Raw genomic sequence first — 27,113 nt, forward strand, 5'->3', positions numbered from 1 at the left:
ATACTACCAAGTAAGTCACTTGAAAATCATCTAGAGCAATCTATTTCACTTAGCAAGTCTAAAGCTATAATTCAACAATTTTATTTACTGTTCTATGACAAAAATTACTATGAACAGCTATCCCTTGGATAAGTAATCAGCTAAAGCTAGCTTGACTCACTAAATCTGATTTACTGAGTTAATAAGCCAGTTGATTTAGAATAGGTCTAATGCAGATTTCTCATCCATTCTGCATTAAACTACTTCCCATGTCTAAAATATCTTTTTCCCATTCGTACATATCCAAATTCCTACTTCTGTGCTGTAGGGCTTGGCTCAACTACACCTGCCTTTAGTGAAACTTTTCTCACCTGCACAATTGGAGATAATTTTAGTCTCCTCATGACTCCCACGGGGTTACCTCTGTTGTGACACTTGAGAAACAACTTGAAACTCCCAATTACTTTTTGTTTTTCTTCCTTAGAGGGCTCATTAGGCAGAAGCCATGTGTGAGTTATCTTTTTATCTCTGTAGAAAGCACCAGAGACCGCCCACGTAATAGAAGTTCCAAAATAAAGAAATCTGAACGACTGTAAAGACAGGGAATGCAAACATATTACCTGTTGCTTTTTGCACGTTCTGCAGTACGCCACGGCAGGAAACCAGATACACCAGGTGGTAGAGGTTCAGGACCATAACATTCTTTACCAGCAGAGTGTTTCCTTCCGTTACTTACAGGTTTCTTTGTAGCCAGTTCTATGTTTGACAAAGCACGAAAGAAGGAATCAAGATGCACCAAAGGTCTACAGAGCAACTCTCAAACGTGTACAGTTTGAAAGGAATCAAACAGGCACTGTACAATGATGCCAAGGCCATTAAAAAAAGGATCGTTTTGTAAAAAGGTTTTACATAAGCCAGCATTTTTTAAAAATATAAGTTCTCTACAGTAACAAGTTATTTTAACTAAAAGAAAAGTATTGAGATGTGCAGAAATGGAAAAATAAATTTTTTAAATATCCCAAAGTATGATACATTTTATGTATCATACAGAAACACTCAAGTTTATTGAATCTTAGAACACCTTTGGCATTTCTGAATCTCAAGGATAGCGAAACACAGGTATACCCATGACTTCTGCCAAACAGAATCTTCAGAATTAGACCAAAATTTCAATTTAAGATGAATTTTTCTATGTAAAAACAATAAAAGTTATAAGACTGCAAGTTGCTGGGTGGTAGGTGAGTCAATGTTACTCTCCTATAAGCCTGTCAACCTTCACTGCTCCTTTGATTTCATATAGAAAACACACAGAAAAACAACTGAAACCCACTGGATAAAAGAGTGAAATGTGGAGACTTATCCTATATTTCAGTAGTAAAGAGGCAAGTATCTTTATATGAAATATTTGGTTGCAAAAACTAGACCTATGTGTTAATATTTTATTTAGAACAAGCCATATATTAAAATTCACATTTAAATATTTAATTTGAATTTACTGAAAACAAACATCATAGGTTAAAATGGTTATATTTATCCTTCAAATCTACTATATTTCATGTTATTTAATTTATTTATTTTAATAGATCTTTATTGGAGTATAATTGCTTCACAATTCTGCGTTAGTTTCTGTTGCACAACAAAGCGAATCAGCCATATGCATACACATGTCCCCATATCCCCCCCCTCTTGAACCTCCCTCCCACCCTCCCTATCCCACCCCTCTATGTCATCGCAAAGCAACGAGCTGATCTCCCTGTGCTATGCTGCTGCTTTCTACTACATTTTAGCAGCATTAGGATGGAGTGTATGTGGTAATATAGGATAACTATTTCATAGAGTGTAGCTTATTGATAATCACCACATGATCCTGTGTCATTTAACATGCCTCTTAAAAATATATAGGAGCTCAGTTCATTTTGTGCTATTTTATTTTGTTTTTTAACTTAATTACCCTCCCAAAAAAATGTCTGTATGCATGTGGTTTGTATGTGTATACCCTTCCTTTACTTTCAGAAACTAATGCAAATACATTTGTATTAAAATTTCTTTTAATTACACTTTTCGTGTTAGGAGATAAAAAAAATTTCTAATAAAAGTTCCCATCTTTTTTAGGCATACATAATTACAATATAAATGTGACACAATTCACACCATTATGTTACCCCTATACTCACCTGGATCTAAGTATATACCCAGCTATTGATTTGGCTTACCTCTATGTCTCCAAATAACTGAGGCAAATACAAAAAATAGCCCAAGAAATAAAATTACTCTTAAAATAGCTCAATGAGCTTGTATACTTCAGTTACATGTCCACTTTTTTTAATCACGCTAAATAAAAAAAAATTTTTAATTGTTTTATTCTCATTCCATGATGCCGTATTATATACCACCAGGTACTAATATTACAGAATTCCTAATATGTTTTACATATACATGTTTTATTTATATATATTTCCATTTCTAATATTATAGCAAAAGGCAACTTAGCTATTGTAAGAATGCTTTACATATCATATAAATTTTTAATGATAATATGTAATTAGTGTAATACCACAAATCTTAACTTCTTTGTATGTACTATTTGATTATTAAAATATCACTGTCTTGAAATAACAATTGGCAGATAAATCATAAGCTTTTTTTTTGACTTCATAAACACTCTTAACAACTTCTATTTAATACACTATTGTCCAAGCAAGTTGATTAATGGAGAATCAAAAACATACATCTTTAAGAAGAAAAAGAAAAGTTGTATTTATGAAGATGTTTACAATAGTTTGTTTTAGGTTATTTCCAATGTTTCACCAATTTAAAAACTGGACCAACTCAATGAAATCTTCTGAATCCAATGTTAAAAAGTATAGCTACGAATCATAAAATGTAAATTTAGTATGAAAAGATAAGAATGGCAAATTATATTGAAGCTATGTGGAATTATGTTTATAGACAACAGGAAGAGAAAATAAAAATGTAAACAATGCTTGATAGGATAATGAGATTAGACATGGTCTTTTAAATTTTTCATTGTTATGCTAATACAATACCTTTATAAAACCTAAAAATCTTGAAACAACACATTTTAAAAAAATTGTGGTAAAATACACAAAACAGAAAATTTATCATTTCAACCATTTTAAAGTGGACAGTTCAGTGATATTATGTCAACAAATTTTTAAAACTTTCAGATGGCACCTGAGTAAAATATGTGCTATCCATTGGTGATTTTAATATATCTGGTATATAACTAAAGTCACCACAAAACTTTTTCTGGGAAATTGGCAGATCATAAACATAAAAAATTTATTTTGCTTTATATTAAACCTTATTGTTTTACTATTTCAAAATTCAAATTTACTCACAAGAAAGAGTCAGTTTCATATTAGATTTGGTTTAACAAATGCTGCTCCTGCTATTCATTCTTATCACCAAAAAAAAAAAAAAAAAAGACTATTTGTGACTAACGATAATATGTTCCAGAAAATTAAAAGTTAAGGTCTCTTAGAAACAATACAAACGTTATAAGTAGAAGTGAAGTATACCAAATTTATATATTCAGGAGAATGTGAAACTTATACCATTGATTGTTAGAGGGTTTTAAAAGCTTTTTATTACATTTGGTAACAAAATTCTAGGCTTAGTTGTAAAATCCTTGGTTAACTATCATTTGGAAATTTAAATATACATTACAGTAAACATTTAGAAAATGTTTTTCTAAAATGTCCCATCTAGGTCAATAAACTTGTCTGTAGAAGTCTTTTATAAGGGTAATACATATTTCAAGTTTTTTTTATCATTGAGAGAAACAAGATATTATCTGATTCAAAAATTTAGGTAAGAATTCCTAAAAAAGAAGCAGGGAACAATGGGAACGTTGGAACTGGGAAGAAATTTTGTTTCGTATAGCACAAAAGGTAATTCTTCATATAAAAAAAAAAAATCATCCCTCAAAAGCACCACTACTAAAATTATCATCAAAGTGCACCCCAAGTTTCAATTGCAAAGTATCAGAAGTAATCATCAACCAGGAAATATTTTCAAAATAACGAACTTTTTATGAAATTCAAACAATAGTGTTGGTTAATATGGTTAATATTAACATCTCTTTAAATTCATTTATTATATCTATATTCTATAAATTCTCATAAGTATCAAAATAATTCTAGGCCTCCTAATATGCATGCGGTTAATATTGGCTGTTTTAATTTTAGCACACCGGAAAACATAAGGGGTGTAAGTTCTAGTAGCATTAAAAACAAGAAAGAGTTACCAATTCTAATAGTAACTTTTCCTTTTCAACCACTTCCCAAAATTATAGTTTTCTTTTGCTGTCTAGCAGCTTTGGATGGTTCCTTCACGATGGAGAAGTTATCCACTAGTACTGAGACAGAAATGATAAATATGCCATTTCAGTTACAGGTAACTTATGAGGGTTTGATCTTAATTGGAAATTAAGATACTTTAAGTTAATAAAAGGTTTTCAATCTGCATTTCTGGGAACCTAAATTAAAGCATCACACAATATTTTCAAAAACAGAAAAGCCATTTGATTTGACTAAAAACTTAGTTTTAAGATGGCAGAAAGTACCTTGATAATTTTCTTTTAAGAAAGAAAGAAAAACAACAAGCCATTAAAGAGAAATTCTTCTGAGAGAACTAAAACACGTTATATACCTCTGACTTGGCACTCCTTCCATTCTGGAGACCTTTTTTGATAACTGCTTTCATCACAGAATGATCTAAAGTAAAATAAATTGAAATTAGAGTAATTATTTCCCAATGAGTGGCTATTTCCATTTAAAACCAAAAGCCAACTAATTATTGCTTTTCCCATAAAATTAAACATGAAATCTTCATTATGTAATTATACACTTATTTCCCCCTTTGTGTATTCTAATTTCTTCCTCAGAAACCTACGATGCCATCTTGCAGACTGCCCCCAGTGGCTACTATTTTGGCAGCAGCAAAGGTCAACTTTAAACATTTTGCATCTAAAGTGGCTTTGGATACCTCTGGATAGAAAGTACAGTCTGAGCACTGTCCAGACACTTAGATACCTAAAGGGCATCTAAGATATCAAACCAAAGTCCTGATATTCCCTCAAAAGCTGCTCCTCCCATCAGCCCCCTTTTTCTAAGTGATACTACCCAGTTGCACACATAATCATCAATGACTTGTCTCCTTGTTACTATTTCCTTCATACCTCACATCTAATCTATCCACAATTCTTGTTAGCTACACTCTCAAAACACAACCTGAATTCAACCACTTTTCACTTGCTCCAAACTTCCAACCTAAGCTAAGCCATAAACATCTCTTATTTGGACCACTGTGACAGTCTACTAACTGGTCTCCCTGTTTCTCTTCTTTATCCCCCCCCCAACCCCGAGTCTATTCTCTATACCAGGTCATCTTATTCAGATACTATTTGGATCATGCCTTTTTCCAGTTCAAAACCCTCTACTCATTTAGAATAATCCACATCTTTACTCTGGCCTTCAAGACTTTACAAGAGCAGACCCCTGGCTAGCTCCTTGAACTCATGTCATACCACACTCTTCTTCACTCAGTACTCTGGCCACGTTGGCCTCCTTGCTTTTCCTTAAATACTCCACCCGCCTACATGCCTGCATACGCATTGCCTCCTTGTCCTGAAATGTGCTTACCCCAGATCTTCCATGGCTTGCTCCTCTCTTCATTCAGGTCTCTATTCAAATGCCACTTCTCCAGTGAAGCTGTCCCCTAACAAACCTATCCAATGGAGTCCTACCTGCTCCCCCCCCCCACTCTCCTTACATTAAGATATCTTTGCACTTCCTACTATCTAAAATTATATTACTTATCTGTTTACTCATTTCTATCTGAACTCCTTCACTAGAATGTAAGCTCCATGAGGGCAAGACTTTTGCCTGTCTGGGTCACTGCTTTATCCCTAGTGCCTGAGCCGTATCTGGCACACAGAAGGTATTAAAAAAATTACTTGTGAAACTGACAAATGAATAAAGTACTCCTTGCAAGAAGTCACAGGTTGCACGAGAAGGAAATAATGCTCTTGGTGGAAGCAGGCTTAGTATCTAGGCTCACCTCTATTCAGAGTAGAGATAAGAACAATTTAAAGGTATAACTCCCTTTAATTAGTACATTATCTGCTAAAAACATAAGGGAAGTGCAACATTAGAAAAGTACAGTTGACGCTTGAACAACATGGGTTTGAACCTCGTGGGTCCATTGACACACGGATATTTTTCAATAACTATGTACTATCGTCCTACACGATCCAAGGTTGGTTGAATCCACAGATGCAGAACCACTGACTATAAACTTATACCCAGATTTTCAACTGCGTAGGGGTCGGCACCCCTGACCCCCACGTTGTTCAAGGGACAACTGTATACGATGAGGAAAGTTAAACACATTAAGTTTTAAAAACTGTCAATACGTGGACAAACTCTTTTTGTTTTGCTATGTGTTCATCAATTAAAAAAAAAAAAAAGTGACCACATACCAACAAGTGGATTTTTTCTTATATCCAGAATGACCAGAGTTCTGTTGGTTTCAAGGGCCTTTAGTAAAGCCTTTACTCCTTCACTGCTGAGGCCACACTGCTGCAGGTCAAGTGTTTTCGATGAAAGACAAAAGGTCACTTGCGAAGTCTATACGGATTTCACATATAGACAACACTCATTTTCTCACGTGTGGAAGAGCCCTGCACAAGACCAGCCATGGCAGGTTTGTAATTTTGGGTATGGAAAAAAACAGAAACGTATATGCACACACACAATGCATAATCCAATCTAAAACCTCTTTTTGGATGTGCAATGATAACCCTGCCTTTAGTACCAATAAATCATCCAACATATTTTACAATTATAGAACTGAAACATAATTGTATATAACCTATGAGCAAAAAACATCACAAAATGAATCTCAGTTCATAATTAGGAAGGGCGGCAGTGGCATGTAAACCTCACAAGCAAAAACTGGTGGAGCTCAGAAATGCACTGCATTCTTTTGATCATGATCATGAGCTTCAAATCACACTTGAAACTAGTTAAAAGGGGAAAACGAAAGAGAAGAAATGTAATAACTGTTAGTTTAGTACAAAAAAGACAAGTCTAAGAGGATACAAATAATAACAAATTCTAACAATGTGTGAATACACAATACATACTAAAAACCTATCATGAAAGTATGATGGTCAAGAACTCTCTCAGTAAAAGGTCAGACAAAAACTAGAACAAATGATCATTAATTTTAGTAGTTCTGAGGTGGAACAACCTACTCATTTAAACAAAAGGGATCATCACAAAAGCACAGGTATTAAAACATATTACATGAAAGGCAACTATCATGAGTCATTTTTTAAAGTGTTGTGTGGACCATCACATTAAAATAACTGGAGTCTTTCAACACCCCACGACACACAGAAATCAAAAGTCAGAAATATGGATTTGACAGGATAGGATACAACCGTTACAAACTCTCACTACAGAAGAATGGACACAGGGTATAATTAACCAAGTAGCCAAATTAATACAAACAGCCAGTAAACCCACCAGTAAATCAAATGAATACAAAATAAAACAAAATGTGGTTATTCTCCTATCAGATTAAGCCAAGCCTTTAAAATGTGTACACCCTTTTGATCCAACAACTCTCTTTCTAAGTATTTAACCAAAAGAAATAGTCAGAGATATAGGCAAGGATACATATCAGAATACTATTTGGAACTGAAAAACTGGACATAGCTTATATACAAGAATGGATAAGCTATGTGTACTGTGGCATATTCATATAATGGAACATTGAACAGTCACAAAAAATCATGCAGTAGATGCAAATTTACTGACTTGCTAAGATGCTCACACTAAATTAACTGAAAAAAGTTATGGCATTTGGAGTAATCCCACTTGCATGAAAAAGGGAGAGGTACTCACTTTTGTAGTTTTACACTTTTTTAAAAGTGCTACAAGCCAGTGTTTGTGTGAGGCAGGCTTCACATCCACTGTTGCGGTGGACTACAAATTGGCATAGCATTTCTGGATGGTAATTTGGCAATGTGCATCAAAAGTCTTAAAAAGGCAGAAGCAAGAAGAACTACAATCCTGCAGCCTGTGGAACAAAAACCACATTCACAGAAAGATAGAAAAGATGAAAAGGCAGAGGGCTAGGTACCAGATGAAGGAACAAGCTAAAACCCCTGAAAAACAACACAATGAAATGGAGATAGGCAAACTTCCAGAAAAAGAATTCAGAATAATGATAGTGAAGATGATCCAGGACCTCGGAAAAACAATAGAGGCAAAGATCGAGAAGATGCAAGAAATGTTTAACAAAGACCTAGAAGAATTAAAGAACAAACAAACAGAGCTGAACAATACAATAACTGAAATGAAACCAATACTAGAAGGAATCAATAGCAGAATAACTGAGGCAGAAGAACGGATAACTGACCTGGAAGACAGAAGGGTGGAATTCACTGCTGCAGAACAGACTAAAGAAAAAAGAATGAAAAGAAATGAAGACAGCCTAAGAGATCTCTGGGACAACATTAAATGCAACAACATTCGCATTAGGGGTCCCAGAAGGAGAAGAGAGACAGAAAGGACCAGAGAAAATATTTGAAGAGATTATAGTCGAAAACTTCCCTAGCATGGGAAAGGAAATAGCCACCCAAGTCCAGGAAGCGCAGCAAGTCCCATACAGGATAAACCCAAGGATTAAAACGCTGAGACACATAGTAATCAAACTGGCAAAAATTAAAGACAAAGAAAAATTACTGAAAGCAGCGAGGGAAAAACGACAAAAAACATACAAGGGAACTCCCTTAAGGTTAACAGCTGATTTCTCAGCAGAAACTCTACAAGCCAGAAGGGAGTGGCATGATATACTTAAAGTGATGAAAGGGAGGAACCTACAACCAAGATTACTCTACCGGGCAAGGATCTCATTCAGATTCGATGCAGAAATCAAAAGCTTTACAGACAAGCAAAAGCTAAGAGAATTCAGCACCACCAAACCAGCTCTACAACAAACGCTACAGGAACTTCTCTAAGTGGCAAACACAAGAGAAGAAAAGGATCTACAAAAACAAACCCAAAACAATTAAGAAAATGGTCATAGGAACATGCATATCGATAATTACCTTAAACGTGAATGGATTAAATGCTCCAACCAAAAGACACAGGCTTGCTGAATGGATACAAAAACAAGACACAAAAATATGCTGTTTACAAGAGACCCACTTCAGACCTAGGGACACATACAGACTGAAAGTGAGGGGATGGAAAAAGATAGTCCATGCAAATGGAAATCAAAAGAAAGCTGGAGTAGCTATACCCATATCACATAAAATAGACTTTAAAATAAAGAATGTTACAAGAGACAAGGAAGGACACTACATAATGATCGAGGGATCAATCCAAGAAGAAGATATAACAATTATAAATATATATGCACCCAACATAGGAGCACCTCAATACATAAGGCAACTGCTAAAAGCTATAACAGAGGAAATCGACAGTAACACAATAATAGTGGGGGACTTTAACACCTCACTTACACCAATGGACAGATCATCCAAAATGAAAATAAATAAGGAAACAGAAGCTCTAAATGACACAATAGACCAGATAGATTTAACTGATATTTATAGGAGATTCCATCCAAAAACTGCAGATTAAACTTTCTACTCAAGTGCGCACGGAACACTCTCCAGGATAGATCACATCTTGGGTCACAAATCAAGCCTCAGTAAAGTTAAGAAAATTGAAATCATATCAAGCATCTTTTCTGACTACAGCACTATAAGATTAGAAATCAATTACAGGGGAAAAAAAACGTAACACACACAAACACATGGAGGCTAAACAATACTTTACTAAATAACCAAGAGATCACTGCAGAAATCAAAGAGGAAATCAAAAAATACCTAGAGACAAATGACAATGAAAACACGACGATCCAAAACCTACGGGATGCAGCAAAAGCAGTTCTAAGAGGGAAGTTTATAGCTATACAAGCCTACCTCAAGAAACAAGAAAAATCTCAAGTAAACAATCTAACCTTCCACCTAAAGGAACTAGAGAAAGAAGAACAAACAAAACCCAAAGTTAGCAGGAGGAAAGAAATCATAAAGATCAGAGCAGAAATAAGTGAAATAGAAACAAAGAAAACAATAGCAAAGATCAATAAAACTAAAAGCTGGTTCTTTGAGAAGATAAACAAAATTGATAAACCATTAGCCAGACTCATCAAGAAAAAGAGGGAGAGGACTCAAATCAATAAAATTAGAAATGAAAAAGGAGAAGTTACAATAGACACTGCAGAAATACAGAGCATCCTAAGAGACTACTACAAGCAACTTTATGCCAATAAAATGGACAACCTGGAAGAAATGGACAAATTCTTAGAAAGGTATAACCTTCCAAGACTGAACCAGGAAGAAACAGAAAATATGAACAGACCAATCACAAGGAATGAAATTGAAACTGTGATTAAAAATCTTCCAACAAACAAAAGTGCAGGACCAGATGGCTTCACAGGTGAATTCTATCAAACATTTAGAGAAGGGCTAACACCCATCCTTCTCAAACTCTTCCAAAAAATTGCAGAGGAAGGAACACTCCCAAACTCATTCTATGAGGCCACCATCACCCTGATATCAAAACCAGACAAAGATACTACAAAAAAAGAAAATTACAGACCAATATCACTGATGAATATAGATGCAAAAATCCTCAACAAAATACTAGCAAACAGAATCCAACAACACATTAAAAGGATCATACACCATGATCAAATGGGATTTATGCCAGGGATGCAAGGATTCTTCAATATACGCAAATCAATCAATGGGATACACCATATTAACAAATTGAAGAATAAAAACCATATGATCATCTCAATAGATTCAGAAAAAGCTTCTGCCAAAATTCAACACCCATTTATGATAAAAACTCTCCAGAAAGTGGGTATAGAGGGAACCTACCTCAACATAATAAAGGACATATACGACAAACCCACAGCAAACATCATTCTCAATGATGAAAAACTGAAAGCATTTCCTCTAAGATCAGGAACGAGACAAGGATGTCCACTCTCACCACTATTATTCAACATAGTTTTGGAAGTCCTAGCCACGGCAATCAGAGAAGAAAAAGAAATAAAAGGAATACAAATTGGAAAAGAAGAAGTAAAACTGTCACTGTTTGCAGATGACATGATACTATACATAGAGAATCCTAAAGATGCCACCAGAAAACTACTAGAGCTAATCAATGAATTTGGTAAAGTTGCAGGATACAAAATTAATGCACAGAAATCTCTTGCATTCCTATACACTAATGATGAAAAATCTGAAAGAGCAATAATGGAAACACTCTCATTTACCACTGCAACCAAAAGAATAAAATACCTAGGAATAAACCTACCTAAGGAGACAAAAGATCTGTATGCAGAAAACTATAAGACACTGATGAAACAAATTAAAGATGATACCAACAGATGGAGAGATACACCAAATTCTTGGATTGGAAGAATCAATATCGTGAAAATGACTATACTACCCAAAGCAATCTACAGATTCAATGCAATCCCTATCAAATGACCAATGGCATTTTTTACAGAACTAAAACAAATAATCTTAAGATTTGTATGGAGACACAAAAGACCCCGAAGAGCCAAAGCAGTCTTGAGGGAAAAAAACAGAGCTGGAGGAATCAGACTCCCTGACTTCAGACTATACTACAAAGCTACAGTAGTCAAGACAATATTGTACTGGCACAAAAACAGAAACATAGATCAATGAAACAAGATAGAAAGCCCAGAGATAAACCCACACACCTATGGTCAACTAATCTATGACAAAGGAGGCAAAGATAGACAATGGAGAAAAGACAGTCTCTTCAATAAGTGGTGTTGGGAAAACTGGACAGCTACATGTAAAAGAATGAAATTAGAACACTCCCTAACACCATACACAAAAATAAACTCCAAATGGATTCGAGACCTAAATGTAAGACCGGACACTATAAAACTCTTAGAGGAAAACATAGGAAGAACACTCTTTGACATAAATCACAGCAAGATCTTTTTTGATCCACCTCCTAGAGTAATGGAAATAAAAACAAAAATAAACAAATGGGACCTAATGAAACTTCAAAGCTTTTGCACAGCAAAGGAAACCATAAACAAGACGAAAAGACGACCCTCAGAATGGGAGAAAATATTCGCAAATGAATCAACGGACAAAGGATTAATCTCCAAAATAGATAAACAGCTTATGCAGCTCAATATTAAAGAAACAAACAACCCAATCCAAAAATGGGCAGAAGACCTAAATAGACATTTCTCCAAAGAAGACATACAGATGGCCAAGAAGCACATGAAAAGCGGCTCAACATCACTAATTATTAGAGAAATGCAAATCAAAACTACAATGAGGTATCACCTCACACCAGTTAGAATGGGCATCATCAGAAAATCTACAAACAACAAATGCTGGAGAGGGTGTGGACGAAAGGGAACCGTCTTGCACTGTTGGTGGGGATGTAAATTGATACAGCCACTATGGAGAACAGTATGGAGGTTCCTTAAAAAACTAAATATAGAATTACCATATGATCCAGCAATCCCACTACTGCGCATATACCCAGAGAAAACCATAATTCAAAAAGACACATGCACCCCAATGTTCATTGCAGTGCTATTTACAATAGCCAGGGCATGGAAGCAACCTAAATGCCCATTGAGAGACGAATGGATAAAGAAGATGTGGTACATATATACAATGGAATATTACTCAGCCATACAACGGAACGAAATCGAGTCATTTGTTGAGACGTGGATGGATCTACAGACTGTCATACAGAGTGAAGTAAGTCAGAAAGAGAAAAACAAATATCGTATATTAACACATGCATGTGGAACCTAGAAAAATGGTACAGATAAACCAGTTTGCAGGGCAGAAGTTGAGACACAGATGTAGAGAACAAACGTATGGACACCAAGGGGGGAAAACCGCGGTGGGGTGGGGATGGTGCTGTGCTGAATTGGGCGATTGGGATTGACATGTATACACTGATGTGTATAAAATTGATGACTAATAAGAACTTGCAGTATTAAAAAAAAAAGTCTTAAAAATATGTCACACTTAGTCATTCCACTTCTAGGACCTTATTCTACAGAAGTAATCCCAATGGACACAGAGACGTATATAAAACGTATTCACATTGTTTCTGACAGGGAAAAGCAAACTGTCTAAATCTAATTGCAAAGAATTGATTAAACTATGGGACATCAATATGATGGAATACTACATGATACATCATTAAGTGAAAAAAGCAGGAATATGAAATAGCAAGTATACTACAATTCTATTTTTGTAATCCCTAAGTGTACAAATATATTTATAGAAAAATAAAAGACTGAAAGTGTATGCACCAAAATGAACAGTGATTATGTCTGGGTATTAAGATTATAGGTAATTGTTCTCTTGTTACTCTGTATTTTCTGTAAAGAATATATGCAACTCTTAGAGAAAGTTTAAAAGCAAAATAAAAGCTATCAGTAAAATGAGGCTTTAAAAAAATCCTATCACAATAGTATCATGCCAAAAGCTAAGCATATATCATATTAAAAATTCAATATTTTCAATTTTAGAATTTACCTCTGAGCCACAAATCTTCACTAAGAGATTCTGCCAAAGCACTTGCACCCAGGTCACCAATGAGCGTGCTGCAATTCAGAGTGATGCGCCTCAAATCAGCCATACAGTCAAGATCAGGTCTCCTGGAACAAAGACTCTCAGCCCAGGTTTCTTCATGCCTTCTGGTAGTCTGATACTTCAAAGATTTAATGGGATGAAATTACGGTGCTTGAATAAGGAAACAGGGTGTGCCTACTGAGTATGGCTTATTATGTCAGAGATTTACACACACACATATCAAGCATATATGCCAGGAGAATCAAACTGAGAAATTAAACAGTCAGTTCTGGTTTATGAGTCCAGTGACCCAGATTCTAGTTGGTCAGTGATTAGATTCCAGCCACTGGATGACCTGCTTTTGAACAGTTATGTAAAGTTGGACAACTCAATTACAGTCTATGAATTATTTTTCTTATCTTCTAAGTCAGGGAACTGGTTCTAAATTCTATCATTGCTGAGGCTCTAAATTTCATCATTCTGTCCTCCAATGGTCTCCAAACACCTGACTGGGCAACCCATAAGAAAACTTTTTAATATACATCTTATTTTTTAACAAATTATATATATGAAGTTCTATACATATAATGTATGTACATTATAAACTACACAGATATTTTTTAAATGATACAAAGCTAAATAGGTTCTAATATTTTCTTTTCCTAACTCCTAAGGCATTATTTTATTTATTTTTAAAAAATATGTATTTATTTGTTTATTTGTTTGTTTGGCTGTGCCGGGTCTTTAGTTGCAGCATGCCGGATCTTTTAGTTGTGGCATGTGGGCTCTTAGTTACGGCAGGCACGTGGGATCTAGTTCCTTGAGCAGGGATCGAACCCAGGCCCCCTTCATTGGGAGCGCAGAGTCTTAACTGCTGGACCGCCAGGGAAGTCCCAAGCATTATTTTAAAAACTATAATTACAAAATGGATCTCACATGCTACCTAGGGTATGCACACAAACTTTAGAGGCCTGGACTATGCAGAGCCAGTTTGATGTGCCTTGGGAAAATAATGGTTTGACATTTAACCACAAGTCTTGTCTTAAAGACATTCAATTCTTTATATTCATAAAATAAATTTGGGTAACAGGGAAAACTGACTTTAAATGGAAAAAGTCTTATTACATTCTTGAAAAAATAAAAGACTCAAAGTGCCTTTGATACTCTAAAAGGAAAATCATTAGTGTCATTTTTCTATTAACAATAACTTATAAAAGCTCCAAGCAGAAATAACACCAATCACTTACACAGTGCTTAGTATGTGCCAGGCACTATTTATACAAATGAGTTCATTTAAACCTCATAATGAGGCATAGACGTTAAGTGATTTGCCCATGTTCAAATGCTATGAAAAGGGAGAAAGGGAATTTGAACCTAGGCCATTTGGCTTTGGCACCCAAGTTCTTGACTGTTTTCTACCCCAGGGGTTAATGGACTTGCCCTGTATAGGCTCAAATAATTTTTCAATTTTTCAAATCTAAATCTAAACATTTCCAGCTTTCTGGGTTTTACAGTTTCTGGTGTAACTACTCTGCCCCACTGGTGTAGGGTGGAAGTAGCCACAACTACCATGTAAACAATGGGTGCGACTATGTTCCAAAAACACTTTCTTTACAAAACCAGGCGACGGGCTGGATCTGGCCCACCAGCCATAGTTTACCTATCCCTGATCTGCACCATCAAACTATTAAAAAGGCTTCATGTCAAATTATTAAATAACTTTAGGCCTAAATACAGTCATTATAACCACTGTAAAGTTGTTAAGGCATTATTTTAAAAACTGTATTTACAAATTGCTGATGTAGTGATTTTTATGACTTTATAAACTACAGCAGCTAATAAACACTTGATTCATTTAAGTCTTGAAGACTATAATGGCATACTCTCTTCACAGTATCACAATCAAAGTTTTCAGTAACTAAAAATACATAAAAGTATTATTATGTATTATATATTAAATCTCTTATTTCTAAAATTAAGTGGACTATCTTTACTAAATGGTAGAATCCCAAACTGAAAACTGGTCATATTCTTTCAACAAAATGAAAGCTGCACTCACATGTATTAAAAGACAAAAATTAACTGCCAATTGTATCAATATGTTAATGTGCTTCAATCACATATGTTTTCATGGAAGTTTAAACATAAAATCACCTTTAAGATCTTGACCTTGTGATCTGCTCCCTGCCATTTCAGATTATAGCCCGTGAAGTCTACTGTCTTAAGAGTGATAGAGTTCCTTATACCTTGACAAATAACTGAAAGGAAAAAAAAAAAAAAAACTACACGCACAATAAGATGAAAAGCCTATACATTTGTCAGTCTTAACTTATTTGCTTTTCTTAGGTCAATTGGAAGTTTATAGCCACATTCTTAAAATCATTAACTACAATCTTCCCAAACAGGTAATTGATGAACAGATGCATTCTAAAACTTGTCAGTAACAAAGTGTTATTCCACTTTACAGAAACAGTTTAATTCTTTTTAGATACTAAAACTGAATACACTGAATACTGGAAACTTTATTCCCAACCACTCAGTAAAGTACTACGTACCTTTTGAGACATAGGAAAAAAAGGAAAAACCTAAAAAGCATAAGACTCTTCCTATTTTCATTTCCAATCATACATCCCAACCTTGATGATCAATCAGTGATTTAAATGTCAACTATAAACCCAGTATGTTATGAGGTGCTATGTAGTATATTAGAGCAATATGAGAGAGAGGACCTCAAACCCTCTCTTCCCTCAAATTGAAAGGCAGGCTTCCTGACCCCTCCAGGCCACTACTGGACACAGGGAACACACACTAATGTTCCAGGACCCCAACCAACAGTCACCTGCTTTGTGATTATTTCCATGACACACCCCCACTAACACCACTGACTTTGCTGCTCCTACGGGACATTACATATATTTCCTATTTTAACACATACCACAGTGCATTATAATTATGATTGTAGATAGATGTTCTAACAATTTAAAGAGAATGATGACTTTTTTGCTCTTTACATCTTGCTATTTCCCTTCTCATAATATTTCTTGAAGAGAAACCATAAAAATATAAACAAACACAAAAAACAGAAAATATACAAAATGTGCGCTTTGCAGCTTAACACAAACTTAAGTAAAATTAATTCTGACAGTATCCAGCAAGATAAACCTCCACGGTACAAATGAGAATGGACCAAGGTTTGAGCACGTACAGGAGACAATCCAGGCATGAACAACACCAAGAAAAGGTAGACAGCAAGTAACATGGTGTGTAGGAAATCACGAGACCAGTCTGATGGGTAGAGGCTTAAACAAGACTGAAACTCACTTTCTAAACCTCCATCTCCAATTGGACAATTCGCAAGACACAGGTGCCCCAAAGTGGCCGATTTATTCAGTCCCTTTAATGGGGAGGAACAGTTTAAAATTTTAACCATTTAGTTTGACACAAACGCAACTATCAAATGTTGGCAGGAGACAATGAAGGCTTACCTTTGTTAACGTAGTTTAGTCTCTCTCAGAACTAGCCCATTTAGCTCCAGGTTCCTTAGCACACCCGACGCACTTACACAGCATTTAAGAGCTTTACACAACTGGAAGGTCACATCTTTATTTCTTATTGCAGGAACACGACTTCTGGAAACTTTATTTCTGTCAGAACCTACAGCAAAATTATTGTAAAATGAGTGATTTAAACCATACATTTTATCACCGTTAAAAAGCATCTAAAAAGAAAAAACAGCATCTGCTGTGTGCTAAGGATTAGAAACGACCACTGCCCTTAAAGCCTCATTAAGGAGGGACATGTATAAACTCAAAATTTCAATCACATGAGATAAAGAACCATAACCTTTATGCACAGAGGTTCCTATGGAGGCAAAAAGTTATATCTAAGTGACGGCTTCATGATAACCCTGAAGTACAATCGAGAAAGATGAGGCTATGCAGAGTTGGAGGAGGAGGTGCAAAGACACTCAAGCCTGACACCTGCTGCGCACTGTAAATACTGCAGGTGGGGATAACTAAACGCCAGGGGTCCAAGTGTGAGAAGGGACAGAAAATAGAGATGTTGGTCGAATCAAGCCTGGGAGACAGCATGGCTTGTATCCCACAGGTGATGAGCCCTGGGGCTACCACTGGCTGAGTAAGGGTGCCTCCGCTGATTAGAAAAAGGTGCCCCGCTGCTGAAGGACCAATTAGATAAAGGGAGTGATCACAAAAAGCTCTCCTTCCTCAGGGCCAAAGAGCCCCAGGAGGCTTGGCAGAGCACAGTTCAGACTACACGCCTCTGTGCAGAGCACACACTGGGCGGCTAGTATGCACTAACTTTGTGTGGGCAAGTCATTAGCAGCATTATTTTAGGCGTATCTTTTCATGTTAGAAGATCACTCAACCCGAGTAGGCAGATGAACTTAGAGGAACTGAGTCCAGGGGCCGCAAAACCACCCAGGAGCTTCTGCCATAGTCCGGGCAAAATGTAATGTGGATGAAGAAGCAAATTTAGGAGGAGGCCAAAATCTACAAGCTAGATCCACTGGATGAAAAACATAAAGAAAGTTCAGTGAAGGAATTCTGAAGAGAATGGGCTCTGCCATAAATTTTTCTTACAATCAAGGTTAAATATTAGGCAAAATTAAGTACAGTGGCCTTTAAGGTCCCTTCCAGCTCTAATTTCTTTTGATTTCTAACTTATTACCCTGCTTAAGTAAAGTCCCTTCAGAGGTACAGAACAGTTCTTACACCTGAATGGGATGCAAAGAATAATCTGACTTCTCTTCATCCGGGGATGAGTTGAACTGTCCTTGCAGAAGAGATAACACATGGCGAGAACCCCAGATCCTAGAAGAGGGCCAGGCACACGATAAGTATTCAGCTTTTTGAAAACAAATAACAATCATTTCCTCTCCTAGATCTTCACACCCTTTCTCTGCTGGCTACTTTCTTTCAGCTTATAAACATCCTCAATATACCCATTTAAAAAGCCCTCAGACCTATGATTCTTTGGATCTTCTTGTGGGTAACCTAAGTCTCTCCCATGCCTTCAAACACCTGTCCTCCCAAAAGGCCCAGATCTGTACCTTGGGCCCAGATCTGTCTACCAGGCCCCTCTAAAGCACTGAAGATGAAGTAAGATCCTCTCCCCTCCGCCAATCCCTTCGTACTGTGCTCTGTATCTCACAAAAAGATGCAGCTGTAAACTGTCACCCACACTTGCTGCCCTCCATTTTCTAACTGGTCACCAGGCCCCACCCATTCTCTCTCGGATCTGCAAAATCCAGTCCAACATTTTATAACTTAAGTGGGACCCTTAGATTACAATTCACCCTGCACCCAATCAAGTGCTTTCCACATGGAGGTCCGAGTGAGTCTCTAAACCAGAAGTCCATCTCACTGTTCTTTAGGGTTTCCCACAGCCTTCAGGATAAACATCTAAACTTCTGACAGGACAAACAAGGCCCCTTTCTGTTGGACCCCACTAGGTTTCCAGTATCAACTCTCATTTCTTTCCCAAACCCGGAGTTCCAGTCCTGTACCTTAGTATTGCCATATTTTCTTATATTTCTCAAACTTTGACACACATTGCTCCCTCCTGCCACCCCTGGAGCTTCTACATATCCTTAGAAAGGATGGCACCCCCTCCAAGAAGCCTACCCTGAACTTTCCCTTCCAAGATTCTGTGCTCTGCAACGGGGAAAGGTGGGGGGAGGGATACATTAGGAGTTTGGGATTAACATATACTCACGACTCTATATAAAATAGATAATCAACAAGGACCTACTGCATAGCACAAGGAACTCTACTCCATATCCTGTAACAACCTGTATGGGAAAAGAATCTGAAAAAGAATGGATATATGTATAACGGAATCACTTTGAATCACTTTGTGTACACCTGAAACTAACACAATATTGTAAATCAACTATACTCCAATATAAAATAAAAATTAAATTAAAAAAAAAAAGATTCTGTGCTCTGTAGCACCAGATCTCACTTCTTCCACAGCACTGACTACTGTGCTTGTGTTTACCTGCTGCCCAGTAGAAGGGAAGATTACCTAGGGCAGAAGCATCGTCTCCAGCAGCCCTTGGTTCTGACAACTCATTCAAGTGCCAGGATACTTTACACACATAACCTGCTTAATTAATTCTAAGAACCCACAGAAAGAGTGGTTTTTCATGTCATTTTACAAGTGTGGGGATTGCAGTTCAAAAGTAACCTGCCCAGGCCACAGAGAGCATAAGCCCTGGAATTCAAACCCTAAGCTGCCTTCACACCGGTGCTCTTTCCACTATATGATACGACTATTGAAAAAAAGATTTTTTTTTTTCCTGAGCCCTGTTTTAATGGAAAGGAAATGAAGCTGGGATATATCCATTTCCTAAACGCTTTGGCGTGTACCAGGCAAAGTCGTTCAACAGACCAGGTAACATCTGTGGAACAAGTAACGATGCTCCAAACTGCGCTAAGTGTTCTACATTGTAGAGTCTACAAGCATTAACAGAATGCGACCTTGTAACCACCACAGAGAGTGAGTCCTGTTCAGCCCATGCTACAGATGAGAACACTGAGACCTAGAAGCCTTAAGGCACTCGGCCGGGGTCACCGAGCCGGCAGGAGTCCTAGGCCGCACGCCCCATCTAGTGCACGCACACCCAGGCACTGGGCACCGGTTCTAGTGCCCACCTCCACCTTGCACCATCTAAAACCCCGCTTTGCAGCGCCCACACGAGAGCCCCTGGAAGCGGGAACTACAAACCTGTCTCGCCAAGCCGTGGCTGGAAGAAACTCTGGATACAGATCGGAGGCAGAGGGTGCTCAGGGGCGGCGCCCAGTCCACCCCGCGGAGGCGGTCGGCGTTGAAGTCCAGCAGGCCCTCCCGCAGGGAGGCGCGCAAGGCGGGCAGAGGCACAGAATCCTGCAATGCGCACAGGTCCTCACAGTGCCAGAAAAAGTCGGCCGCGCTGTCGCGGCGCAGCTTCACTGAGTGATTATGGGCCGAGCGCGGCCTCGGGGACGCTGGCTGCAGACACGTTGCCCACACACGCCTGGAGATCCCAGCTGGCATCCCCGCCCCTCGGGCGGCCACCGCAGTCCAGGGAGTCACAATAAGGAGCAAAGTGGTAAAAGTCCTGCATTCTTCTTCTTCTTGCATTATTTCAAAACCGGCATCGCTGGCGTCAGGCAGTCCGGTAATTGGGTCCGGCGGACTGGTAATTGGGTTCATTTGCCTCGGCTTTATCTGCCTGCCATCTGTTTCCTGAAATGCAAACAGCTACACAGGGTGATTGGCTACAAGAGAGGGCAGGGAGCTTAAGCACCAGATGCAGGATGTCATTTACATAGACAGCTAGGGAGTGATAGGAACAGAATGTAATTTAGCTTTGCGAAAGATAAACCTAGTTACAGACACTACAGATTAGTAACAGTTTAAATAAAACTAGGATCGATTAACCCTTTCAGGCCAGTTTATGTGTCTTCTCTAGCCTGTTCACTGTCCCCTTTACTTTCCTTATTTTCAGGAGAGGAAAAACTTCATTTCTATTTTTGCTGCAACACTATTATGCTTACTGAAATAAGTCAAACACAGAAAGACAAATACGGTATGTTATCACTCCTATGTGGAACCTAAAAAATAAAGAATAAATGTAACAGAAAGGAAATGAACTCACAGATATAGACGTCAAAGCAGTGGTTACCAGTGGGTAGAGGAAAGGGGGTAGGGGCAAGATAGGGGTAAGGGAGGGGATTAAGAGGCACAAACTACTATGCATAAAATAAATGAGCTATAAGGATAACCCATGTTTTATAATAACTTTAAATGGAGTATAATCTATAAAAATATTGAATCACTGTGTTCTAATATATTGTTATTACAGTATAATACTGTAAATCCACTATACTTCAATTTAAAAAATGATCACCACAGTATGTCTAGTTAACATCCATTACCATACATGGTAGAAATCTTTTTTTCTTGTGATGAGGACTTTTAAGATCTACTCTCTTAGCAACTTTTAAATATGCAATATGGTATTATTAACTATAGCCACATCCCCAGGACTTGTTTATTTTATAACTGCCAGTTTGTACATATTGACCACCTTTACCCATTTCACCCACCCTCCACTCCCTGCCTCTGGTAACCACCAGTCTATGTATCTATGAGCTTTTTTTTAAATTCCATATAAAGTGAGATCATACAGGATTTTTCTTTCTCTGTCTGACATATTTTACCTAGCATAACGCCCTCACGGTCCATTCATGTCACAAATGGCAGGATTTGCCTCCTTCTCATGGCTGAATTTTATATATATATATATATATATAAATAATTTGGCATATATATATGCCAAATGTCTTTTATCCATTTATCCATCCATGAACACAAGGGTTTCCAAGTCTTGGCTATTGTAAATAATGCTGCAATGAATATGGGGGTACAGATTTCATTTTGAATTAGCGTTTCTGTTTCCTTCATACAAATACCAAGTAGTGGAATTGCTGGATCGTATGATACTTTTATTTTTAAGTTTTTGAGGACCTCCATACTGTTTTCCATAGTGGCTGCAACAATTTACATTCCTACCAACAGTGCACAAGGCTTCCCTTTTCTCCACACCCTTGCCAACACTTGTTAGTTCCTGTCTTTTTGATATTAGCCATTCTAACAGGTATGAGGTGACATCTCTTTGTGGTTTGATTTGCATTTCTCTGCTGATTAGTGATTTTAGGTGTCTTCTTAATTATCTGCTGGCCATCTCTGTACCTTCTTGGTAAAAAAGTCTTTTCAGACTCTCTGCCCATTTCTTAGTTGGATATTTTTTCTATTTTTTTGGTATGAGTTCTTCATATAATTTGAATACTAACACCTTATAGGATATATGATATGTAAAAATTTTCTCCCATTCGGTAGGTTGCCTTTTCATTTTGTTGTTGGTTTCCTTTGTTGTGCTTTTTAGTTGGATATAGCCCCACTTGTTTATTTTTGCTTTTGTTGCCTTTACTGGGATCAACGTCTTTGCATAAGTTCTGGAAACAACTCTTTCATAGTTTCCATGGATCGTTTTTAGGGGAGAGGGTGAGTTGAGATGAACTACTAGTGAAAGGAGGGTCAGTGGGTCGAACTATAGCCTCTGTTACTGTAGGTGGCCTCAAGGCCACAACTGATAGTCATTGTCTCCCTCCTGTGCTATCCATTCTCAAGTCCCCTCATCCTTGGATATTATCTCTGCTAAAATGGATGGCTTACTTGGTGGGGTGACCCTCACCCTCGTCCCTGAGTGAGTGTTCTGAGCCCTGGTCATCATTTCTTTCTCAAACCATGGCTGCTGCACTTGACCATTTACTGTGTACTTGACCATTTACTGTTGAAATTGAGAAAGGCAGTACCAAGAAATACCCCACAGACTTCTGTTTTTAATCAATCATTTTCCAATTAAAAATTTTTTTCTTCCCACAGACATTTTTATCACCCCAAACAGAAACTCTGTACCCATTAAGAAGATACTACTTCGCTCTCTCTGCCAGGCCCTGAAGACCACCAATCTGCTTTCTTTCTCTATCGATTTACTTATTCTCGATATTTCAGATAAATGGAATCATACAATGTGTGACCTTTGTGTCTGGCATCTTTCACTTAGCATGATGTTTGTGAGAGTCATCCACACTGTAATATGTATTAGTATTTCATTTCTTTAAAGAATGTTTTTGGCCGTGTAATTGTTTGATATTTAATTGCTCCATTCCTTTTTATGACTGAATTACTATTCCACTGTAGGTATATACCACAATTTGTTTATTCGTTCATCCATTGATGGACATTTGGGTTATTTCCATGATTTTTCTATTGTGAATAGTGTTGCTATCAACATGTGTGTATGCAGATTTGTTTGAGTGTTTGTTTTTAATGATTTAGGAGTGGAATTGCTGAGTCATACGGTAATTCTATGTTTATCCCAAAATACACACCCCAAGAAACTTCCCGAAAGTCTGTCCTTGTCTCAGAATCAGCTTTTCAGGAAACATGACGTGCAAAAGTATGGACAGTGTCCCATGAGAGCTTATTTGTGATGCCTGGGGGTCTGGAGTTGGAAAGGGCTTCCCTTAGGAAGTGGCAGCTAAACTGAGGGCAAATTCAATGTTTTTTCCTTCCTTCCTTCCTTTCTTCCCTCCTTCTTTCCTTCAGAGGGGTGACATAGATGTTTTACACAGTATATCCTTTTAAAACTTTTGCATTTGAACCCTGAACTTATTCGTAAGACAAATAAATGATTATTTTAAGCAGGGTATTAGGGCTCAAATTATTAATATCATAGAACCATTATAGTGACAACATGGATTGGAAACAATTTATTAGGAAAAAATATGGAAACTTTTTTTATAACAATTTTGATAAATAAAAAAGTTGACAAATCAGAGTGCATAGAGAGAATCTTGGTTATTTGGGAAATTGTATCATAAAATGGATGGGCTCCACAAATTCTTCCATTTACTTGAAGAAAAGAGTGCTAAGTCAGTTTGGGCTGCTGTCACAAAGTACCATAAACGGGGCGGGGTGTGGGCTTGTAAACAACAAGAGTGTATTTCTCAGTCCTGGAGGCTGGAAGTCTGAGATCTAGATCTAGGTGCCGGGATCATCACCTTCTGGTGAGGATTCTTTTCTGGGTTGCAGACCGTCCACTTCTCATTGTGTCCTCACAGGGCAGAGAGCAGAGAGAAAAAGCCAGCTCTCTCATGACTCTCACAAGGGGAAGAATCTCATCATGAGGGCTCCATCCCGATGACCTCATCAAATCCCAAAAGACCCACCTTCTAATACCATCACATTGGAGGTAGGGTGTCAACATGTGAATGCTGGGGGGACCCAAATATTCCGTCTATAACAAGTACTAATGGGGAAATGAGAGCTTCTCTTGAGGATGTTAAGGGCTGCTACAAAGATCAACGGTACATGTGTTTCCAGACAGAACTACAATATAGAATAAGTTCTATAAGGCGTTCACAGAATAGATTCGTCTTTCTTCCCCAAAACAGTCCTTGGTATCCAGGGACCCATTCCTGGAAATTCACTCTTGCTCAAGGAAATCCATCCTCTCATTAAAAAAAAAATCTTATGTAGCTACATGAATGACACAAAGGATTTTCCCAGCTCTAAGATTCTGTGTTTAAAACTTGTTACTCTAAATTTACTTCCAAAACATAGACCCTCCGCGGGGTCTGCTCCTGCGGGGATGGTGGGCCCCGCGCTTGTGCCGCGGCCCCCAGGTGTGGCTTCCTCAAGTTTGGGGTGAAGCCCCAGTCCCCTTGGGCTCTGCAGCGCTGCGGTGGGCTTGGGGGACGGAGCACAGTCTCTGGGGTTTCTCAGCAGGAGATGCCGGGCTGCTGCTCAGGAACCCAGCGGCCCTGGGTGGGGCGCAGACTCACCAGGCCTGGGTGTCCCTGCTGCGCACGGCTGCTGAGAACAGGGTCCACGATGAAGTTCTGCCTGGCAAACGGGGACTATCGGCGGCTCCACCCTCCCCTTCCGTCGGCACAGCCCCATCGCAGCCCTCCTTTCCGACAGGCAAAGCCTGTGACCTGCGGCCAGATGGCTCCACACCCTCAGGCCCCGGTGCTCGCCCCATGCCGGGAACAGGCACAAACCCTGGGCCGGCCTCTCCGGACGGCTCGAGCGGGACGGCTTCTTCAGCGCACCCGTCACCCACCCCGAGCCCAGGGGCCAGCAGGGAGGTCTGAGGGCCGCTCGGGCCTGGGCGGGGTGGAGGCACGGGCTTCGCAGCTGGGCCGGGCCCCCTCGCCGCCTCCTGCCTCTGCGCCCTGGCCCGGCATGGGCTTCCCATGGCCCCGTCTCCTTCCCACCCCCATCGCACCTCTTGCCCCCTGGGCCGCGGGCTCCACCCAGAGCAGCACCGAGTCGTGAGGGTGCGGGAGGGCGCTCGCCCTCAGGGCTTCCCCGACACCCACCGGCTGTTCGGCCACGTCCCGGATGGGCAGCGGCAGGTCAGTGGAGCGGAGTCGGCCCGGGTCTCCTCCCCCCTGAGGAGGGGCGACCGGCACCGCGCACGAAGCGTCCCTGGCTGGAGGGAGACCTGGGGGGAGGGGGTCGGTGGGGAGCTTGACTCGCAGTCACTTCCGAGGGGACGCTGACCCCCCAGAGCTGGGGGCTGACTGGCCTCAGCACTCCCACGAGGGGGTCGTCAGGAAGGAGGGACCCTGTGCGTAGGGCCCAGGGCGCTCCCAGGTCAGGCGGAGTCGCCAACTGTGCCGGGTGCCTGGGACAGCTGAGGCACGTTTAGCCCAAAGGAAAGTTCCAGTGCATTGCAGAGAGCAGACAAAATACACGGTGGTGAAAACTCCCTGTTGCTAAGGGTTGAAACGAACCAATAATTCCTCTTGTTTCTCAGGGTGTTCCCTTTGGCTGTTAATGAAATGTATTTCCAAGGAAGGCAGGCATGTGGCTGAAAAGGCCAGCAGTGCCTCGGGGTCACAGCGAGACCCTCCCATCTCGCCCCCCTCAGCCATCCTGTGCTCTGGGAGCAGAGCTCTCAGCCAGAAGTGAAACATAGTAGCTTCCATATCCGGATTCTAAGATTTTCTAAAGCCCTTTAAAGGCCCCCTTCTCTGAGTGGTGCTTGACCTGCTGGTGTTTGGGGCGGGAGGGTGGGCTGGGTGGAGGGTCTGAGCGCCATCCTGAGGGAAGGGCTTTGGAGGCCTGTGTGAGCCTGAGACCAGGGGGCCCAGTGCACGTGTCCGAGGGGAGGCTAGCGCTGACTCCAGCCGTGCCGAGCCAGACGTCGCCCTCCTTCCCAACAACCCAGCAAAGCCTGTCGCTCATATTCCTGGCTGTGCTGCTTACACTTGCCCTCTGGGAAGGCCAGCCTGGCAGATCTCTGTTCCTGCCCTCTGGGCTGCTGGTAACTGAGTACCTAGCCTGGGTGCTGGAGGGGAGGATCCGTAGATGGTGGAGGCCCAGTGCCTGCCCAGGGTGCTGCCCCTCTACTGAGGGACGCTTGCCCAGCTGGTTAGACCTGTTCGCACCCAACTGCCCACAGTCAGCACCCAGGCTAGGAACAGCAGCCTCCCCATTTCCTCGGTGTCTTCTAGTTTTGTTCCTTTCTTCTTTTCGCTGCCTTCCTCCCCAAAGAGGCAAGATACTCATCTTCAAGAACCAAGTCAGACCATGATTTTCCAGCTAAACTCATGACAGTTCTGCACTTCTGAATGACTAGGTACAAACATTTACAAGGGTGAGCTCTTGGGTGAGGCGCCAGCCAACTTTTCTAGCTTCATCTCTCTTGTGTGTGGGCACCCCCTGCTGCCCCAGATGCCTTGACTCCTCCATTTTCCTATATTCCTCCTCAGAATGCTGCCACCACCACATCCTGGCCTTTGGGAATGTTAGCTGGCTGTTCCCCACAACATCCTGTCACCCTGGT

At 39.5% G+C, this 27,113-nt stretch overlaps 1 protein-coding gene across 1 annotated transcript in view; it reads right to left on the reverse strand.

The window, feature by feature from the left end:
- The window catches only part of LOC137760735 (centrosomal protein of 78 kDa-like), a 40,736-nt gene extending 15,219 nt beyond the window's left edge, over positions 1-25,517 (reverse strand). The window contains 14 exon segments of the mRNA XM_068537638.1: positions 600-735; positions 4,250-4,339; positions 4,342-4,360; positions 4,654-4,718; positions 6,485-6,598; positions 13,649-13,823; positions 15,839-15,942; positions 17,006-17,078; positions 17,170-17,186; positions 17,189-17,338; positions 20,435-20,488; positions 20,491-20,935; positions 24,868-25,006; positions 25,102-25,517. Coding sequence (XP_068393739.1) covers positions 600-735; positions 4,250-4,339; positions 4,342-4,360; positions 4,654-4,718; positions 6,485-6,598; positions 13,649-13,823; positions 15,839-15,942; positions 17,006-17,078; positions 17,170-17,186; positions 17,189-17,338; positions 20,435-20,488; positions 20,491-20,935; positions 24,868-25,006; positions 25,102-25,517 — 1,997 coding nt within the window.
- Between the last annotated feature and the right edge of the window lie 1,596 nt (positions 25,518-27,113).

This window comes from Eschrichtius robustus, chromosome 3, assembly GCF_028021215.1.
Source record: "Eschrichtius robustus isolate mEscRob2 chromosome 3, mEscRob2.pri, whole genome shotgun sequence".
Classification (NCBI taxonomy): Eukaryota; Metazoa; Chordata; class Mammalia; order Artiodactyla; family Eschrichtiidae; genus Eschrichtius; species Eschrichtius robustus.